At 41.9% G+C, this 20,501-nt stretch overlaps 1 protein-coding gene across 6 annotated transcripts in view; it reads left to right on the plus strand.

Annotated features, from left to right (window-relative positions):
• The window catches only part of PRSS12 (serine protease 12), a 56,051-nt gene that overhangs the window by 30,989 nt on the left and 4,561 nt on the right, over positions 1-20,501 (plus strand). For 3 of the 6 annotated variants that reach the window (XM_019626515.1, XM_019626582.1, XM_019626827.1), the window contains exons 8-11: positions 2,039-2,180; positions 9,169-9,419; positions 11,826-11,904; positions 12,581-12,703. In XM_019626515.1, the coding sequence (XP_019482060.1) occupies positions 2,039-2,180; positions 9,169-9,419; positions 11,826-11,904; positions 12,581-12,703 (595 nt within the window). Of the gene's footprint in view, positions 1-2,038; positions 2,181-9,168; positions 9,420-11,825; positions 11,905-12,580; positions 12,704-13,062; positions 13,770-20,501 lie in introns of those variants that run through there. The other 3 variants (XM_019626902.1, XM_019626656.1, XM_019626742.1) reach the window with 3 other exon arrangements.

The following is a 20,501-nucleotide window of genomic DNA, read 5'->3' on the forward strand; positions in this document are numbered from 1 at the left end:
TATATCCATGTGCTTAGGACAGCTGACCTTTTCGTTCTGGAAATCTTTGTAATTCTAGGATTCCATATATAATTTTTAAAAATTTAAAAATCAGGGGTGATAATTATTAATAAAAGATGTGGTCATTATTGGATCTCTTTGGTCCTAATTTTGGTAATGTGTCTGTTAACTATTCATTTGTCCGAAGAACATTATGTCTGAGCCAAATATCCTTTTGGAATCGAATCATTTATTCATCCAAAAAAATCATTACTTCCCCACTTATCCAAAATGACTGCATATTTAAAAGAGAGCCTTAGAGAAGGAGGAGGGGGCGGTGGTATGAACCACAGCGTTTAAAGGACAATCGAAATGTTTCACTTCTGTGGCTTGGCAATGAGGAGCTGTTCGACTATTATTGTTTTCACTGTTTGACAGGCAATATGTGTACCTTAACTTTAAATGTGGATAAAACCATTCTCAAAATTAGCGAGAGTTCAATAAACACTTTCTGTATTTCGGTCTGTGATGGATGGAATGCTCAAAAGCAGTACTCTAGGATGATAAAGGTGACTCGAGTAAGAACGCAGCGAATGCCTGTGCATTGGGGGATCTGGTGGAATTTGACTCTGCTCTGATGCCCGTGCCGCCACGTGGGTATGGTCACAGGCAATAGCTGGGCAGCACAGGAGGCAGAAGTGAAAATGATCAGGTGAGTCAGAGGAAGATGTGCCGGTCTTGCCAACAGTGCTTTCTTCCATTGACAGATGTCGATTTAGCACCTTATATGCTGGTCTAAATGTATATTAAATGGTATTGTCTTCATTAGCTGCACCCTCCACTTCCTTGGTTCTGAAACCTTCACCATGCTTCACTGTGTTCCCTAAATCCTTACCAATGAGTCTTAGGGGCCCTGAAGCCAGAGGGCCTTCTAGTAACGAGGTAATCTAAAGTTTGTTTACTGGTTCGCTAGGGCTGCATAACAAAGCACCACGGACTGGGTGGCCTAAACGACAGATCCTTTTGTCTTGCAGTCTGGAGGCTGGAAGTCCAGAATCAAGGTGTCAGCAGGGTGGTTCCTCCTGAGGGCTGCAAGGGAGGGCCTGTTTCCGGCCTCTCTCCGTGCTGGGGGCCATCTTCTCCTGTGGCTCCACATTGTCTTCCCTCTGCGACCTCTGTGTCCATATTTTCCCTTCCGATAGGGACACCGGCCGTGTTGGATTAGGGTCCACCCTCATGACCTCACAGCTCAGCCCCTGATGGTGTGAAGCCACACTAGCCTTTGAAATAAATGACACCACATTTATTGCTGTCAGCAGAGATATGTGGAACTCTACAGGTCACTTCACTTGCATGACTTAAACCTCAGTTTGCTTCGGATCAGCTTCTCAGGTTTTATGTCTCAGTAACTTTTATGACTTAAGCCCTTCCTTTGGAATCAGCAGTAAATAGCAGGTCTGAGGTGTCCTTGTGAGCTGCCTTCTTTTTCTGTTCTCTTCCGGCATTCACGTTACCCATATGAGGCACACACCAAGGATGTAGCGTATGTATGCCTTCCTAAAAATCTTAGCTTTGGAGTGTAATTCTCTAGCTATGTTCAGGGATAAATGAACACACATGAAATAAAACAACTCTAAGTTAATGTCTTTTACTATTTAGAAGCTAGTGGTAATAAAATCATTCACAATTTTGCAGTGCTGTTCATTCGTTCATTCATTCATTCATTTATTCATTCACTCCTTTATTCAACAAATAGCTACTGCATGTCCTTTCTATGCCAGGCACTGTTCCAAGTGCTGGGACTACAAAGTGGAGCACTGTGACCTCAAGCCTTCAAAAGATATTGCAAAAGTGGATACAGTTTTTTGTTAATGTCTCTCTCTCTCTCTCTCTCTCTCTCTCTGTTTCTCTCTCTCTCTCCCCTTTCCCTCTGCCTCCCCCCCTCCCCACAGCTAATTTTATAGCTAATTTAAAAAGCAGATTGTATTGTATGAAGTCTGTCATGCCTTAGTTGAGTTTCACTGTTTGGCTTCTCTAATAATTTTGAATTATGACTTAGGTTTTCCTATCAGACTGATGGATGGAGAAAGTAAGAAAGAAGGCCGAGTGGAGGTTTTCATCAACGGCCAGTGGGGAACAGTCTGTGATGACGGGTGGACAGACAAGGATGCTGCTGTGGTCTGCCGACAGCTTGGCTACAAGTAAGGGAAAGCTAATTATTTGGGGTGGGTACTTGATGAACATTTCTAATTCTTCAAGCCTTGTTCTAATGAGTTATTTCTGACCTCAAATTATTTATACCATTCAGTTGGAAATATTGATTTGTTCTAGAATTATAAAGAATACTAAGTAGAGTGTATTTAAATTTTTCTGTCTTCCCACAAGAAATATACATGTCACATAAGACATGGGGCTTTTACTTAACAGCAATCATGTAATAACACTTGACTATTCTGAATAGTGCTTCTGTCAGGCAGAGGTGTTAACCTTTCCCTCTGTGGTTTAGGTTTCAACACTGTAGCTGTTGAAGAGACTGTAAAGTTATTGAAACGACACGTGGCTCCTGTTGTGTACACTAGCTGTCTCTTCGAGTCACCGTGGTCACTGAATCAGCAAGCCCTGAGCCACTGCTCCAGAGCTGCTGCTGCACAAGTGTTCCCTGCGTCCCGGTTTCAGCTCTCGTACTTGCATGCAACCAGCTTTTCTGTAGTCAACTCAGTGCCTTTTCCTTTCTTTGTTTTTTTGTACCTTTTTCTTGATGAGTTCACTGTTTAAAACGGCCCCGGAGCATGATGCTGAAATGCTGTCTAGAGCTAGTTCCCGAGTCAGGAGGCTGTTATGTGTCCTATTGCGAGAATATATGCGTTCGACAGGCTTCACTGAGGCACGAGATAGAGTGTGACAGCGTGGCACTAGCTAGACCAAGTAAAAGGGCAGAGCGCCTCCTGGGAAACCTCCACTGGGCGACTCAGTGTTTGGGAGGCTTTGTGCACGTGTCCAAGAGACTGTGAGGGCTCTGCGACCTTTGACTGTGGAATTGCAAATATCTGGAACACATTACAATTTAGAACATTTAAGCTAATATACATAAATCGCCCACCTCACAGTAGATTACTAATAGTGGTTTAAATTTTAAAATATATCCTTAATTATGCATCTATATGTATCTTAATTGTGATATGTTTAATTGGCTATTCCTGTGCAGAGTACATTTTTTATTTTCAAAAGTATTTCTATCTTAATAAATGTTCATTTTTTTTTTCTGAAGTTTTATTTTGAAGTTTGGTTTTTGTTACTCAGATGCTACTTTAATTTACTGCTGCTCAGTTTTGGACCTCGTTGCAATTCCAAGTGTCCCCTGGTCAATGAGTCCATTATTTGTGATAAAATTCTCAGTATTCAGAATTGGTATGTAACAGATTTTTCAGCTTTCGGAGTACGGGGAGTAGGGGAAGGCAGGGAGAGTCGGCACTAGATGCCTGCACGAATTTAGGCAATGACTTAGGTTTCCTGTGCTCACAACATTTCTAATGCTCCTTCCTCATTTGAAAAAATATATATTATTATTCTTACATTACATTCTCAGTGAATTTCCTTATTTAAAATCAGCCGTTAAAGTATATTGCTGTTTGAGACTGGTTTCTTGGTCCTACTTTTAGTGTTTTCATAGACTTGATCCAAGAAACCTAGTACTGCCTTTGGAAATATGAAGGGGAAGGTCAAACGTGACCCTCAAATTGTATGTTGAAGCCAAGTTCAAGGAGAGGAAAAGTTCCTAAGCATATCCATCAGTGCCTTTTCAGTTTGATTTCTTCCTACATGTTTCGTTGCTTTTTACTAATCATTCAGTCCATTTTATTTCATTTTTGTTTTTATTTAAGATTTTATTGGGAAATTGGGGAAGGGGAACAGCCAAGTTGTTGTCCTTCAATCATAGTTGTGGGGGTGCAGCTAGCTCAGCTCCAAGTCCAGTCAGTCTCCATCCAGCTGCCCGTCGGCAGCTCACGGCAGCTCAGCTCAAGGTGCCGTGTTCAATCTTAGTTGCAGGTAGGTGTAGCCCACCATCCCATGCGGGAGTCGAACCAGGAACTTTGTTGTTAGGAGCACGTGCTCTCACCAGCTGAGCCATCCTGCCACCTGTTAGCAGTTCAGTGACAGCTCGGGCACAGCTCACTGGCCCATGTGGGGATCGAACTGGCAACCCTGTTGCTCAGAGCTCGCATTCTTAACCAACTGAGCCACTTGGCTGGCTCTAGTCCATTTTATATTGAACTCAAATGACGAATATAAGTGAGAATCTAGATTATGTGAACAAAGTTTGTAGCAATTTTCAATAATATTTCTGCAACAATTACCAAGAAAAGTATTGAAAGATTTTACTTTATAATTTTTTCTAATAAAGTCTTGTAAGTAAAACAGTAATTTAACTTTCTATAATAGTGGATAATCATCTTCCAGTGCATAATCCATTGTTTTCCATCAAATAGTATTTAAATGAGAATCATTTAAGTATTTGATTAATGCAAACATACTTGAACTTTTTTTTTTTTTTTTAATTTTATTGGGGAATTGGGGGATGGGAACAGCGCTGGGGAATTGGGGAAGGGGAACAGACAAGTTGCTATCGTTTTGTTCTTCAGTCTAGTTGTGGAGGACGTTGCTTCACTGGCCCAAGTTGGCACCATCATTGCGCTCTTCCCAGGCGAGGCAGATCAGTTGCCGGCTTCTGGATGGCCGCTCACTGCGGCTGCTGGCTGCTCACGCTGGCTGCTGGCTACATACGGTAGCCCATGGCAACCCACTGCCACAGGGGCTGCAGCCTACGCCATCGCCTGCAACTCACAGCAGCCCAGCTCCAGGTTGAGCTGTTGTTCAGCATCTTAGCTGTGGAGGGCAGTGTCACTGGCTCTCATATGTGGGATCCGAACCGGGGCCCTCTGGCGTCCCAAGCCAGCTCTTAACCATCGCGCCACTCGGCTGGCCCCATACTTGACTTTTAATAATTTCCCACTAACAGGAAATGGGATTTCACAGAACGACACACATACAAAATTGTCAACAGCTATGTGACTAGAGTAGACCTTTCCCTGTGCTGACTTTGAGTTGTTGAAAGTCTCTGATACAGCATTTGTTTGTAGAAATCAATCCAGAAAACTTGAAAGCCTTCAAAAGGCTGGGGTCTTATTAATAAGCAGCCTGGAGCTCTGTCCCTGAGCCAGCTGTATCACACTTGAGGATTAGTCCTTGGACCCACTGAGACCCATAATGGTGTTAGAACGCATTTTCTTAATGGGAGAAACAAATGAAGTCATACATAAACCAGGATATGTGAGGGTAACTAATCTAGACATGCTTGGAGTCAACAGAAAGTGAAAGGCATTATTTAATGATGTATTACATAATGTCTGACAAGGTCTAGCATAGGAGCATATTGTTTTCAGAGGGCTGAGAGAGAATGTGTTGGCATCAGTTAACCTCGTTAAGATAGACTAAATAGCCACGAAGGCAATTCCATTCTATTTGAACTCTGTGTCCATCTATTAGCATATGTTTCAGTATGACATTGCTCTGGAACTGCATATTTATTAAAGTAATATCCTTTAAAATATTTTTTAAAAATGGTGGGCCCGTACTATTTTAGTAGAGACCTGAAATTAAGTTTATCTAATTTTTATCTTATATTTGAATCACTGCAAAGAAGTTAACTTGTGGCATATTTGTATGACATTTAAAAATAGAACAGTTACATCACCCTTTTAATTATATCCAATGGAATATAAATATCATAGTGATGTGACAATTTCTCTATCATTCACTTAAAAACAATACATGAACAAACTCTTCTTTGACCTGCACAAACTTTACATAGTTCCTTTTTCTCCTTGAAATTATAATTTATATTTTATTTCCCCACAGAATCCTAATATCATTATGCTTTAAAAAATGTGTTTACACACACAGTATATATGTGCACACACACACACATGTGTGTACACACAGGGAGAGAGAAATTAAATTCTTCTAACAAGTTCCTCTCTGGTTTTTATGATTTCTAGCGCACAACTGATGAACAACAATAACAACAACAAAAATTGGGGGTAAATAATTAGTTAACATTGTGAATAAAACTTGACCAAAGTTTCCACTTCTTAATTAGACTGGTGGGCTGGGTTTATGGTTCTTGGATTAAAGGAGCCTTCAATTCTCATGTATTTTGAATTGTTCTTCTGGCCACTTTAGAGGCGTTTTTAATCTAGGAGCAGTGCATGGTGGTGGGATTTGGGATGAGTGAAAGATAGGCCTTTCTTTTGTGAAGCGGGAGAAGGGAAATTCTGACGAAGTTAATCTTTATCTCAGCAAGAGCAGTTTTAGGAGTGAATATACATGGAAGTCGAGGATCTGAATATTGATTCCCTTAAAGTCCGTCCATGTGTCCCTTGGAAAGTCATCCTCTACTCCCGGGAGCGCTTGACACCCCGTTTAAAGATGAATGTACTAGAGCCTATTGTCTCATTGAAATCCCCAACTGGAACTCACACAGGCCCCTAGCTCAGGGGGATACCTCTTCTCTGTTTCCTACAGATGATGCAGTCCCTATCTATTCTAAAAACTGATAAATGTATTAGATTTCACTGTATTATTGAGAATGTCTTTATTTAATCATGCACTTTTATTAGTTAAAATGTTTTCTAGTTTATACTTGTTGCTATATCTAAAATGGTGCATTTTTTTAGCCTGTTACTTGATTGGTAAATTGCTAAGAAAGCATCCTTTTGTTTTATTGAATGCGTCTAATTTAATTTTCTACATGTTTACTTCTACCTGTCATCTGCTTTCATGCTACATATCACGCATCATTGTCTGTTCTTTGTATAACCTCCTGTTTTTGATTTGCCGGCAATCCGGTTTTTTATTTTCTTTCATTTCTCTAGTACCCTGGAAGTTCAGCATTCTTATTGTTTTAGTAGAAGTTCTCTGACGTTTTAGCAAACATACTGCTGTATTTTCTAGCAATTTCAAAGATTGTTATCTATAACTTCCGCTTCCTGAAAAATATCAAGACGTTTATCATCCTGTTACTTACCTTCTACCCCCACTGAACGTCATCCCCCAAACTAATGGGAGTCACTGGGGTTTTAGTTTCTGAATGCTTTTAATGTTTTTTAAGAGAAGTAAGCCTTTATTTTATTTCCTTGTTTTATTTCCTTGTTTCACAAGTAAATATTATTTTTTAAAACTTTCTTCAAATAATGCCTATTTGAATTTCAAGTTGCTTTACATTACAAATCCACATATCAACAGTTATATTCATTTTTAAAAAGGATTAGTAAAATAAACACTAATTTCTGGCAATTCTAACTAAGAAAAGGGAGAATAAAAGTAAACATTAGAGAAAAAAAAAGGAGTCTAAGCCCAGATATACAGAACGTTTTAAAGAATTGTAGAATACTATGAACTACTTTTTAGCTAATAAATTTGGAAATCTAGATAAAATGGACAATTACTTAGGACACTGTACATTTTTGACAAAATTATAATTATCAAAATTGAAACAAAAGATAGAAAACCCAAAGAGATTAGTGACCATGGAAGAAATGACTCTGGTCTTTGATGAAAAATGTTGACCAGTCTTCAAGACAGATGATTCCTGAGTTACATAAATTGTTGCAGAGCTAAACAAACAGATAAAACCCCAACAAAGACAAATGGAAATCTTTGCATTCATTTTCTGAGTCTACTATAACTTGATTTCAAGACTAGACAAGAGAAGTACACACACACACACACACATACACACACACACACACACACAAAGAAAGCTATACCCCAGTCTCACAAATTTTCATAAAAAATTCTAAACAAAATATTAGCAAATTAATCCAACTACGTATTAAAAGAGCAATATAACCCAAACAAACAGTCTGTTGCAAGAATATGAGTGGTTCAAGCTGAGGCATTCAATTAATGTATTTCATTTGTCATCTCTACAAATGAAAATAAATGTGATCATCATCTTAATAATGTTGAAAAGCTATAAAAATCAATATTCCTTTTTTATATCACTTGCGAGTCTGAGAATAAAAGAAAACCGCATTAACTTTATATCAAAACAAACATCAAGTTGGAACAAACGGGAGTGCCTATTTTCACTGCAATGACTCAGTGTCGTCGGGAGGTCCCACTAATCATTAAGAATTGTGGTATCAGTATTGAAAAGCACTTCAGAATTGTTACGTAAATAATATGGTTGTTCACTTAGAAAACTCAGGAGAGTCAACTGAAAAGATATTGAAAATAATGTTTAGTAATGTAACAAATTATAAATATTTTTTTAAAACATTAGTGTTCCTATATGCTATGTAGAAAATAAAAAGGAAAAAAATATCATTTATAGAAGGTATAGAAACTAAAAAAAAAAAAAATCTAGAAATAAACTTTACAAGGATTGATACCTATGTGGAAAAAAATGGTTTTTATTATGCTAAAGCTAGAAGATTGAAGAAATGATACACCACAGTCCTATTGGGAAGACAAGTTAGATACTTATCTATACATTAAATGCTAATCTCACAAAATGAGTGTGGGGGGAGGAGGGGAGAAGGGCTTGACTTTGAATTCGTCTGAAATCCAATCCCTGTGAGACTGGCCCAGGAACAGGCAAAGAGCCCGGTGACACCAGCTAGCACTGGTCAGCTACCTTGATGGTATATTAAAATCACTTTGGGACTTAAAAAATACCCCCATGCCTAGCTCCACTCCACGGATGCTACTTTAATTGATATCAGGTGGGCTTCAGGTTTTGCTATATTTTAAAAGCTCCTAATAGTAATTCTAATGTGTAGCCAAGGCTGGGAATTACTGAACTATAAAGATCAAGAAATGGCTTGAGGACATATAAGCATGATACATAAGTAAATAAAAAAGCCGTTCAAAACAGCAGGAAGAGTTACTGGGTAATTACTTTAGGGACTAAAATAAAGCTACATCCCCTTATTAATACTAAACAGAAATAAATTCCAGACAGATAGAACTGTCATATACAAAATAAAACAGAAACGCTCTTTTTCTTTAAATAGTTACATTTTAATTATACGTATTTCAAATAAACAGCTTGCTTGCCAAAGGCTTGCCTGATTCAGCAGTATATATCCAGCACCTTAAAAAACGTCTATCTCCTGTTTCCTTCAGATGCATGACTGATTTTCTTCGTCCTCTAACGCGCTCTGCTTCCAGGGGTGCTGCCCGAGCCAGGACCATGGCGTATTTCGGGGAGGGGAAAGGACCCATCCACGTGGACAACGTGAAGTGCACAGGAAACGAGAGGTCCCTGGCTGACTGTATCAAAGATGATATTGGGAGACACAATTGCCGCCACAGTGAAGACGCAGGCGTTATTTGTGACTATGTTGGCAAGAAACCATCAGGTAACGGTAATAAAGGTAAGCCGCCTTCTGCTGTACAAGGCAGAGATCCTAGATCGTGTCATTCCCTACGCTGTGCTTTGATGAGCGGCTCAGGCGCGGGGGCCAGGAGGACACACCCTGCTCCTTGTGCTGGGGTTCAGAGGCAGTGGCCCATGACAGGCCTGCTCCTCCGCGATCAGAGCTCAAGGCCACTAGTGGATTGACAAGACTCGGCCCTCTCTGGAACCTCCCCTCTCTCACGTCCTCAGCCGTGTCTGTGCCATGCCTCCTCTGGGTGTAACGACAGAAAGGCGCTTCTTGTACTCCTCCTAGTATTTTAAACAACAGGAATAATTTTTTTGATTAATTACAAAATAAATGATCTTTTGTAGATTTTATTCTGTGAAATTTAAAAAAGTAAAGAAAATGAGAAATAATCTTTTAGTATAATCAGTCATAGGTGCTTCATGCTTAAATAAATAGAAGAATGCTTGAAAGCTCTGAGTTTAATTTTTATGCAACAAATAGTGATGTAAATGAGTAAGTGGAAGAACTAGCTATTTTGAGAAAACTGGTTATATTTTATGAAAAGAACAATCGCCTCTTTATTTGTGTGGATTGAAAGTTCACAGTGTTGAACGGTGGATTTTCTGACAATCAGGAGCACCTGTATTGGCGTGTTCCCCTTTTCTAATATCTTTTCATAACTGTCAAAGACAACACAAGAAACACGTGGGTATTGTTAATATGACCCTCACTCTCTGTCTGTGGGGCCTTTGAGTGTGGAGAAGGGTCCTCACAGCACTTTCAGCTTTGAGATGTGAATAGGTATTTATATGTAAGAAATGTGATCTGGCAAGCCAGCTTTTCCTAAGTATTGATTGCAACTTAATTATTAAATCCCCTTCAATAATTTTAGCTACAATTACAAGCTAAAAATAACTAATATAACTAATTCTTTGGATTATTCCTTAAGTAGTAGAAAAACACAAAAATTCAATAACTGTATTTCTATGTAATCCTATTTTAAAATATGACATACCCTACATTTGTTTCTCCGTTATTTATACAGTTCTTTTTATTCCTTCCGAGAGCTGTAGCAATACTTATTTTGATACCTTTCCATGGCTCCAATGCTGCTGTACCTCAAATAAAAAAGGTTTCATCTCAGACCAGCTAGATGCAATCTGGCTTATTAACCTGGTTCTGTGCTGGGGCTCAAGACCCACTGACTTCTATAAGTCAGCCTGATGGGGTCCTTTTACAAATGAACTTCATTTTGCTTTTTATCTTTTTGTAACAGTGGATTTTATGGCTGTGAATAGTTTTCCCTTTCTGGCAGTCTGGTGCTTTGCCCCCGAGTGAGGTAAACCCTTACCTTTGCTGGCTCATTATTACATCATTCCTTGTCTTGGCATCGTGCACATGATCTGACTTGTAGCAGTATTGCAAACTTAGGTTTTCTAATATCTTATAATTTGCAGTGTCATCTGGAGGACTCCCGTCCTAAGAGATGAGGGTAAGCTTTGGCAGCAGGCATCTGAGGTCATGTGGCAGATTAGTCATCTTGGTATATACACTGTGGAAGCGCTCTCTCCATTAGGAGATTATGGGGCTGCTGTCCTCATGGGAGGCTGTTAGTGCTGACGAGGTTTTCATGTTCTTGGCAAATCTCTTCTCTTCTTACACCTACAGAAAAACAGTATATATCTACCCTTTATACACATGTGCTTAACCACAGAAACAAAATACCCCGACCCTCTGAAATTGTTTAAAAACCTAGTCACACCTGAGATTTACCCTCCTTTTGTACACCATCTTTTCATGTATTTTTAATGTAGCTCTTTCTTATAGTCTTGACAGGAGTTTATTATCTTGTGAAGTTTGACTATACACCTTAAATATAGCTTGTCACTCAGATGGGCTTAGTAAACCCTTTCCACATGTTAATATCTGAGTAAAATGAAATGCAGATCAGAATTCCACCCTGAGTGCGCTTCGTTCCTGAGTTACGTGTCCATACATGGCTTGGAGGAGTGTTTATGTGAAAAGCAAGTGTCTTAGACCAGGATTGCCTTTTAGTTCTTGTGTTTTGTTTAATGTTCCTGAACCCCAAATATGTCTGTATTCAGCAGAGGAGACGCAGGCCCCTCCCACTGGAGGGTCATGTCCTGGACAGGGCCAGGCCCCTCGGCAGCCCACGAAACCCGCCAGAGGTGATGTGGGGGTCCTCATAATGCTCCTCGTCTGCATGACAGTCACCGTGGCCTTAGTTAAATGAGGGGACAGCTTTTTATTCTTGGCTTGTTGTAAGAACAGGTTTGCTATAATTTGAAGAGAAAGGCATTTCAAATGGGGCAGCAGCAGGGGGATGTGCGACTGCACCCTTACCCGCCTCTTAGCACCGTGAGAGTAACTCATGATGTGTTTCTTTCTGCTCAGAGCCCCTGTCGTCTGTCTGTGGCTTGAGGCTCCGGCACCGTCGACAGAAGCGTATCATTGGTGGGGAGAATTCTTTAAGGTAAAAGGTTCTTCAGGAGAGGTTTCCATCTTACCAAATTCTTCATGCACATACAGGGTTACAAATTGGGGCTTGTCTACTGTGATATAAGGTATTTATTTTACTCATTTGATTTTCTAAGATAAATACAAATCAATGGCCATTTCACTGCCCTTGGACGTATTCACTTCATACAGAGCATGCTCTCAGGTCACTATGCCGGTTTATGAAAAGTTATGTGGCAGAAACAAACTAATTTAATGGGTGAGCTGAAAACATGCATAACTACAAAGTTCATTTAATTTAGAACATATCTGTTTTGGATTTGACTCATGTTAATATAATTATTTTGTTTGTTGGGTTTGCTAGTGGAAAACCAGTGCTTTGCTTATTAAACACTCTTCAGGCTGCCAAGGGGAGGTGGGTAGAGTGAGGCGAGAGAATACACTTCGCATCATGAAACATACAGAAGACTCAACTGGTTTCGGGAATGTCAGAGAGTGATGCAATGCATACAGATGCCTGTCCGCGCAAGGCCGTCAGCATCATTCTCAGAGCAGGAGGGGATCTTACATCCTGGGTCCCTTTTGTGCTGCTTTCCCCCACCCACAGCCTGCTAAGTCAGTGCTTTGATGGATGCTTTTCTTGGCCTTCCTGCCTCTTTCGGACATTGACGAGTGGCTTACTTTCTTCTTAGGGGTGGTTGGCCATGGCAGGTGTCACTGCGGCTGAAGTCATCCCACGGGGACGGCAGGCTCCTTTGTGGGGCCACGCTCCTGAGTAGCTGCTGGGTCCTCACGGCAGCACACTGCTTCAAGAGGTATGTGTCCGGCGTGGCTGTCCGCCAGGTCTCCCAGTCGCTCCTGCTCTCCAGCACACTGGCACCTAGGGGAGTCAGAGCCAGGCTACGGGCCTTCCTTTGTCTGTGCCAGGGCACCGCGGCAGTGAGGGAGGGAGCAGAAGGTGCAGAGAGCCCTCAGGAAGCTGCCTGCTGCCCTGGGATTCAGGAGAACTGGAGATGGGCGTTCGGGGGCAGGCAGCAATGTCAGATACCTGCGGGTGACGTCATGCCCAGAGAGCTAGCGGAGACTCCTGTTATCTGCTTAGGAAGCCCAGCGGGGAGGGTGCAGTTTCAGTGTTTGTGATCCTTTGGGTTTTCATGTGTTTTGTGTCTTCTAGATTTCTCCATTTGTACCTGCTAGAAAGTCAGGTTGCATCCTGCTTAGTTCCTCTTGTCCCCAAACATTTTATCAGTCCAATCTGAAGCCTTCCCAGTTCAGAGGGGTGTCACAGGCAGAGTCTGTGCTGGTGTTGGTACCGCCTGCTCCAGCTCGGCCACCTTGCTCCTCATCCTGTGTTCTCGCAGGGTCCCAGGCCTCTCCTCGTCCAAAGGTCTCTTGGGGTCCCAGCCGAAGGCCATGTCCCCAGCATGGATTTTGGTAAAAGCGTATACTAATGCTTGGCAAAATACTCATAATTATTGAGGCAAGGAGATAGTACAAGGAGTTTCACTATACTTTTATAATTTTGTGTATTTGAAAAGGGCCACAGTAATAAAAGTTTTAAAAATGTATGTACCATAGTGTTAAAAAATTCTCCCAAGTAAAAATTTGTTTTATATTTTTCATATGTGATATCATTTGGCTTCACTGTGTATCTGCAGTTCGTCATGGAGATTTTGTTCACTTGAACCACCATTTGGATTTTAACTCCTATCGTAAGACTGAGCCACAGTTTCCTCATTCCCCTGATGGGCGGTGAGGGGGTTTCCACCCTTTCACTGTAAGCACGGTGTCCCACTGGACACCCATGCCACGCTCCCCTGGGTCCTGGCCGAGTGCCGGTCACTTTTCCTGGCACCATGGTTCACTCTCCGCAGTGAAAGTCGGTTTAAGGAGCAGAACGCGGGTCCCTGGCCTCGCATCCCACCTCTGCTCGATGTTATCCACACTCTTAATTGTCACCGATCTTCGAGTTTTTGGATTTCTTTTTAATTCCATTTCCTGTTTAGTGCCCCCTTCTTTCATGAATTCTTTGTTTATATCATTTGCTTACTTTTCTATCAGTTGTCTTTCTGAGATTGATTGTTTAAGTTTTTGGATGTGCTCTGTGAACAAAGTGTTTGTCCTTATGTGTTACAAACACCTTCCTCAGTCGGGCCTGTCCTTTTTCTTGGTTACGGTCTGTTTCTCATGAAGATATTTTAATATATTTAAATGTGTCAGTCCTTTCCTTCAAAATTTTATAAATGCTTCATATTTGTCATTTTAAAAATCCTTCTGTAGCCCCATATAATGAAGACATCCCCTTATTTTTTTACTAAAAAAAATTACAGTTTTTCTTTTCATGTTTAGATTTTTAGTTTGTTTACAGTTTAAATGTCTATAAGGCATATAGTATGAGAAAGGGACCTAATTTTATACTTTTCTTTTTGGGTAGTTATTTTCCCAGCACTTTTCGTTGCACATGCCATTCTGTACCCACTGTCATACGTCCTATGCCACGTTCTCATGTATTTTTATTTCTAGGCTCCCTAGTCACTCCCTCGTGTCTATTTTGATAAGTATTTGTGGAGCAACCTTCCATGTAGAAGGTGCTGCAGATCACACAGTCTGTGTTACGTGGCCTTTGTCATTTCTGGGACAATGACTGAGTGTGAGAGTTTGAGAGCCCACCACTGTACCGATGGGTTTCATACATTCACGTGGTACTGAGTGGCACAGACTATAAAAATTATATTCACTCATTAAATAACAAAAAGGTAGTGAGCCGCTAAGACTCCCAGGAATATGCTATGCCCTAGAGATACACCGGGGAACAAGACAGATGGGCTCCTTGCTTCCATGAGACTTTGTAATGTACTCTAGCCATAGGATCCCAGAGGAACAGGACATTCATACTGCTGATATAACAGGATCAAAAAGAGTTTGGGACACCATTTCAAAGAGTGGTCTGTTCACCCCAGTATTAGATTCATTCAGCCTGTTGGAGTTCCAGATTCCCGGGTCCCTACTCAGATCTACTGCATCTTTGGAGCCAAGACCCCCAAGTTTGCATTTTTATCAGCGGTTGCTATGCCCATCAAAGGTGAAGGCCTGCTGCTCAGTGCATAGAATAGAATACGGTCTGGGCATTTGGAGAATGACGAGGAAGACTGTATGGAGTTGACAGGATACTTACCTTTGTCGTGGGCAACATATCGATCACTAAGCGGGAAGGGACACTGATGGTCAGGTAATTGTGTTTTGGATGGCAGGAGGTTGGCGGGACACGTGATATGTTGGAAGTTAGGCTCCATGGTGGCAAGAGACCTTGATAGACTGATCCTGACAGGCAGTATGGAATAAGGGGGGAGTGAAAGGTTGCCTTTAGTTCCGGGAACTTTGGCTTAAATGCAGCCCACGCGGAGCAGACCGCGTGGGGTTTAGTGCCGTACAGCCCTGCTGTGAACCAGCGATGCAGTGGGGTGGCCCGCAGAGTGTTCGGCCTGGCAGCACCAACACAGCAGGGTCCAGCCGCGGGCCTTGCTGTCCTGTCCTAGGTGCTCAGCAGCGTCACTGTCAGGCCCGTGCTCCATGCTGGGTGCCATGCCACGAAACAGGTGACCAAGGAAGCCAGGCGGAAAGGGACATGGTGTGGTATCCAATCAGATTTGTTACCTGGCACGTCAAATACCACAGATGTTAATGGGAGAAAAGATAATTTTCATTTTTATGTAAGAAGGAGTTTTGTTGTTGAGTTTTTATTTCTTAAACCCTAGGATTGTGCAAAGATGGCTGCATGTGGTAGGAAGAGGGAGTTCTGTTTGGAGTCTGTTCAAGCCGAGAGGCTGGGTTCGTGTATAAGCAGAGGTGGGGGGGGTAGGTGACATTTAATGTTGATAGTGCAGCGGGGAGAAAGCATCAGGCAACTTGAAGGATGGCAGTTATCAGGACAGGGGATGTGGGATTTGTGGGCTTACAAGAGAGAAACAGGAAAGGCCTGGGATGCCGGGGCCATGAATTTCTGCTCATTCAGTAAGCAGTGGGGAGCCCCTGGAGGCTTCTGAGCCTTGACATGTGACCAGAGAGCAGCTTAGGAGCTGAGTCATTTGGAGACATGGGGGCTCCATCTGAGGGGGTAGAGCGAAGTCTTTAACTGGTGTACCGGTGCATGAGCTTCAGATTATATGAAAAGTCTTCGCATGTGTGCTTCTAAACCTTTTTCTGGAGTGACTCAAATTGGCCCACGTTACCAAGCGGTTAAGACCCACGATGGAAGGAAGTGGAGGGAGACGGGTTTTAACGCTGTTGTAATAGAGACAGACCAAAGATAGAAAAGAAAAGGAGGGAGAGAGGTAGAGACACTGGGCCAGAAGTCAGGACAGCTTGGGACCCTGTAATGAAGAGACCAGGCTCGAAGCTCTAGCCCTTCCCATTGTCAGGTGTTTAACTTTGTGGAAATGGTTTAACCTCTCGGAGCCTCCATTTTCCATCTGTAGAATGAAGGCAATAACATTCCACCATGAAGGACAAATGATTTGCAAAGTATGTGAGAGCCTTTTATAAACTGTACAATTCAAGGCAAACGTTGGCCATTATGATGTTGGGGTTCAAAGAAAAGAAGTCATAGATTACTATTAGTGAAAGTAGAGAATCCGGGTGACTTGACTCCCCCGGCTGGTGGAGAAGAGAACAGCGGTGCCCTGCAGAGAACAGGGACAGCCCGTCCTGGGGCATGGGGTTCAGGCAAAGGGACCCAGTAGGGTCAGTTCAGATTGCCCTCCTCTTGTTCAAGACTTTTTGTCTTTCAAGTCTCTGCTGAAAGGTATAGACTTAGGGGTTCAAGGCTGAAAGTATCAAAGTAGGGAAATTGCCTTAAAATTCCGCTTGAGGTTGAAAACTTTGATCTGACTCTCGGGTCCCCTGGAAGGTCTTTTGTTTAGGGCCATGTGTGGGTTGGTCTGTTTACATGTCATCAGTCCTCCGTGGCCTTCTCCTCCTGGATTATTGCTCCAAGTCAGCAATCATCTCATTTGTGTTTGTAAATCAAGTGTCTGGTGTATTCAGTGGATGCGCCTAGATGACTGCTGCGTGATGAAAGTTGGGCTCGGTTGCCAGATAGTGGATGGATTTAGGAATGGTGGACTCATTAGAGGATGGTGGTATTTAAATCCAGATCAACAGTAACTTCTTCCATGTGTCATCCTGGATTTCTTCCCATCACATGCACAGCAGGAGATAAAGTTGATTAACAAACAGGAGCAGATTATGATATGTGGCATTCTGATGTGCTTTGCATACAATGCAGGACTCTTTGAATGTGAGTAGGGGGGAGACGGTTTTGCAAATCTATTATACATCCATGTGACTTGGTTGGTAACCTTTACTGGGTTTCATCGACTTCCTGTTTGGAAGAACCCAAGGAGGCCACAGGTCACATCTTTACTGCAGTAAGTTATTAAAAGGCATGAGGACATTTACCACTGATTAAAACAAGCATTTGTTCTTCTGGGTTCAGGGACTTTGGATTAAAACAACCCTCCTTTAATCATCAGAAACTCTGAAATTTGCCCCAGTAGATAGATTTCCTCTGGAATAGTAGAGTTTGTGTGTAGAGGCAGTTCTGAGAGGTTACCCTCCCTTTAGATTTCTCGGAAGTCTAATTTAAGGCTCCAGGCAGGGTGCCTGGTTTCGCGATTTGAAAGGAGCTCTCACCCCCTTTGCTCTGTGTGTCTCCTGCTGTAACTGCTGGACTTGCACATGTGTAAGCGTTCCCTATCCCTCGGCCTGCCTTCCTGCAGTGAAGGTGCAGGCCGGTGCGCCTCAGCAGCCCTTTCTGAACAGTAAGGCGTAGATTCTTATTGGCACCTGGGGTATTTTATGCAATGGGATGAGAGCTTTTCATGTTCACTTCTCTTGCCTTCGTAGAGTAGCCACTCTTTTATATAATCCTCATATCAGAATAATATAGGAACGCTGGCCTGGGGAAGATGACACCAGAGCCAGTGGCTCAGATCACAGGCTGTTACACTAACTTCCCGTGGGGCGGTCTCCTTACATAATGAGGGTGCTTTGCTGGGAGCCTGGCAGAGATCTAGCACTCCAGCTCTGATTTGTTTTTAGTTTCCACAGAGTGTGAGGTGCCCCAAGCCCTCGTGCATGCAGACAAAACAAGGGGACCTGAGGTAGCTGGTGAATCACCACTGAAAGGCCTATCTCATGTTTCACATTTTCCCTAGTGTTAATGCAACACAGATTTTGGGATGCGATATCCTGTTGGCTGCTTGAGGTGGAGACTTGGATAAATTAAGTATTTTTTGTAGTTGCCCTGTGAATATTACACAATATGAAATGCTTGTTTTTGCTGTTTCGTACTGTAAACCACAACCACAGGACCTTGAAATGACCCACTCTCCCTGGTGTAGCAATGTCATTGAGAGAAAAACTCCTGAATATTAAACCAACTTCCTTCCGTGGCTTCTTCTGATAACAAATGCCTTTTGGGAGGAAAGAACGTACCCCAAAAAAGGACTCTCTTATTTCTGTTATTCTACTGCAAATTTGATTTGATCAAGAACATAGTTTACCTGATTTTAGTCTTTTCACTTTTTGCCTAGAAACACCACAGAAATTGTCAGAGATTGTCACTCTGCAAATCAGAAAAGCCTAGACCTTTGTAATTGGGGAGAGGAGCCACAGAGGTCATGGGACTCCCTTGTAAAAGACATCTGTTCCGTCATGACCTAGTATATGGCAGCACCTTTGGACACACGCCACGGGGGGCCAGGCAGGGCTCTACAGGGAAGAGCACTAAGCAACTGGAACCATTTGCACAAGCCACTTCCATCAACCAGACAGAGAAAAATGGATTGTGGTAGTAGTAGATTTGCACAGGCCACTGTGAAATACTGTCTTTTTGAAGAGATGAATATGTAGAGAACATACAAAGAAAATGACTCTGCAGCCTGAATTAACTCTGCTATTTTTAATCCTAGTAATTAGTTGTTTACTTTAACTCTAGAATCTCAGAGGAATTGGGATGTTAGATTTTACCAAACTGCTGTGTTCTCTTGCTCAAGCTTGTCTGGGAATTTCATCCAAGTTTTATTTGAGGGGGAGTCGAAGGCATTTCAGCAAAGCAAACAACTGAGTGGTGTGTCAGCCCAAACCTGAAATGTTTATTTAGAAACATTTTTGAATATAGTAAAATATAGCAACATAACAAAAGCCCAGCTAGAGAGACCTGAAAATACATTGCAAAAGAGGATCCTTGATATGTTTTCTTGAGAAGCCTAGAACCATAGTAAGTGCTTTCAAAGTCCACAGTCATACTGGGAACCTCAGCCAGTGTTGTCCCTGAAGTGTGTAGTCACAGCCACTAGGAGGCGACACTAGGCGATGGAGATTTGGTTTTCGCACTAAGCCAGCCTTGTGTGGGATGCTCTTCAAATTCCCAGCATTAATCTAGGCTAACCATCCGAGTGAGAGGGATGTAGGAGTCCCTGCTTGGGTAGCTGGTCCCTAGTTGACATGCGAAGGGAATGCACCGTAAGTGAAGTTAAAAGTTATAAGCAACAAAAGAAACTGTTAAAGATAGGTCATAAAATGGGACGCCTACTTCAGGCCACGGAGTTCTCCACACCAGTGCTGTCTAGTACAAATGTGTGAGTCACAAAATACAAGTCGTATGTATAACTTTAACTTTTCTAGGAGCCACGTTAAAAAAAACCACACACACAAAAACCCCAAACAAGTGAGATTAACTTTAATAATACTTTAACTCAGAATATTAAAAATATTATCATTGCAAAATGTAAAAATTGAGGTTGTTTTTATTAGTTATCTGTAGAGACAATATCTTTAGTATTTTTTTCCATATTAAGTATTCAAACTCCTGAGCCTACTTCATATTTTCAGCACATCTCAGTGCAGACTGACCACATTTCAAGAGCTCTGATAGCCACATGTGGCTGCTGGCTACAGCATGGGACAGTGACCTTGAGATCATTTTAAAGCTCCTATTCCCAAGATACATGGAACATTTCAGCAGCACTTTCAAGGATGCATTCACTATTATTCTTGTTAGAAAAGTAATAAATCTCTTGGGGTTTGACTTTAAAACCTGAACACGTTAATTAGACATATTACGTTTTTATAGTACAATAATAAGATCAATATACTGAAAGTAGAAGTGAGAATTACTTAAATATCTGATTACCATCCAGGACTATTACTTTTTACAGTTTTAGGATGGGAAACATCCTAAACTTGACTTCACTTTTGAAGTGGAACCCGTGAGAGGATAGTCTCTGGGCACAGCATGTAAAAGGCCTTCGGAACGTTGACGGTCTGTGCTGATTTAAGGCTGGAAATGGAGCATATCCAGGAGCTACAGGGAACGATTAATACCATAGACCGATAGCGCGTGGCGGGGTGAGCTCAGTCGTCCGGGTTGCATTGTTCAGCGTTTTGAGCTGACATAGCTAGGAAAATTACTTTACGTATCAGAGTTCTCAGAGCCCTGATTAGGGTTCTCAGAATGTCTGAATGACTTCCAACTTCAGTAATATACAGGAATCATATACAGGGAGGTGATGTTTTCAATTGGCAGGCACTAGAAAGTACCAGCTTCTCTAA

This window comes from Hipposideros armiger, unplaced genomic scaffold (genome assembly GCF_001890085.2).
Source record: "Hipposideros armiger isolate ML-2016 unplaced genomic scaffold, ASM189008v1 scaffold_1, whole genome shotgun sequence".
NCBI lineage: Eukaryota > Metazoa > Chordata > Mammalia > Chiroptera > Hipposideridae > Hipposideros > Hipposideros armiger.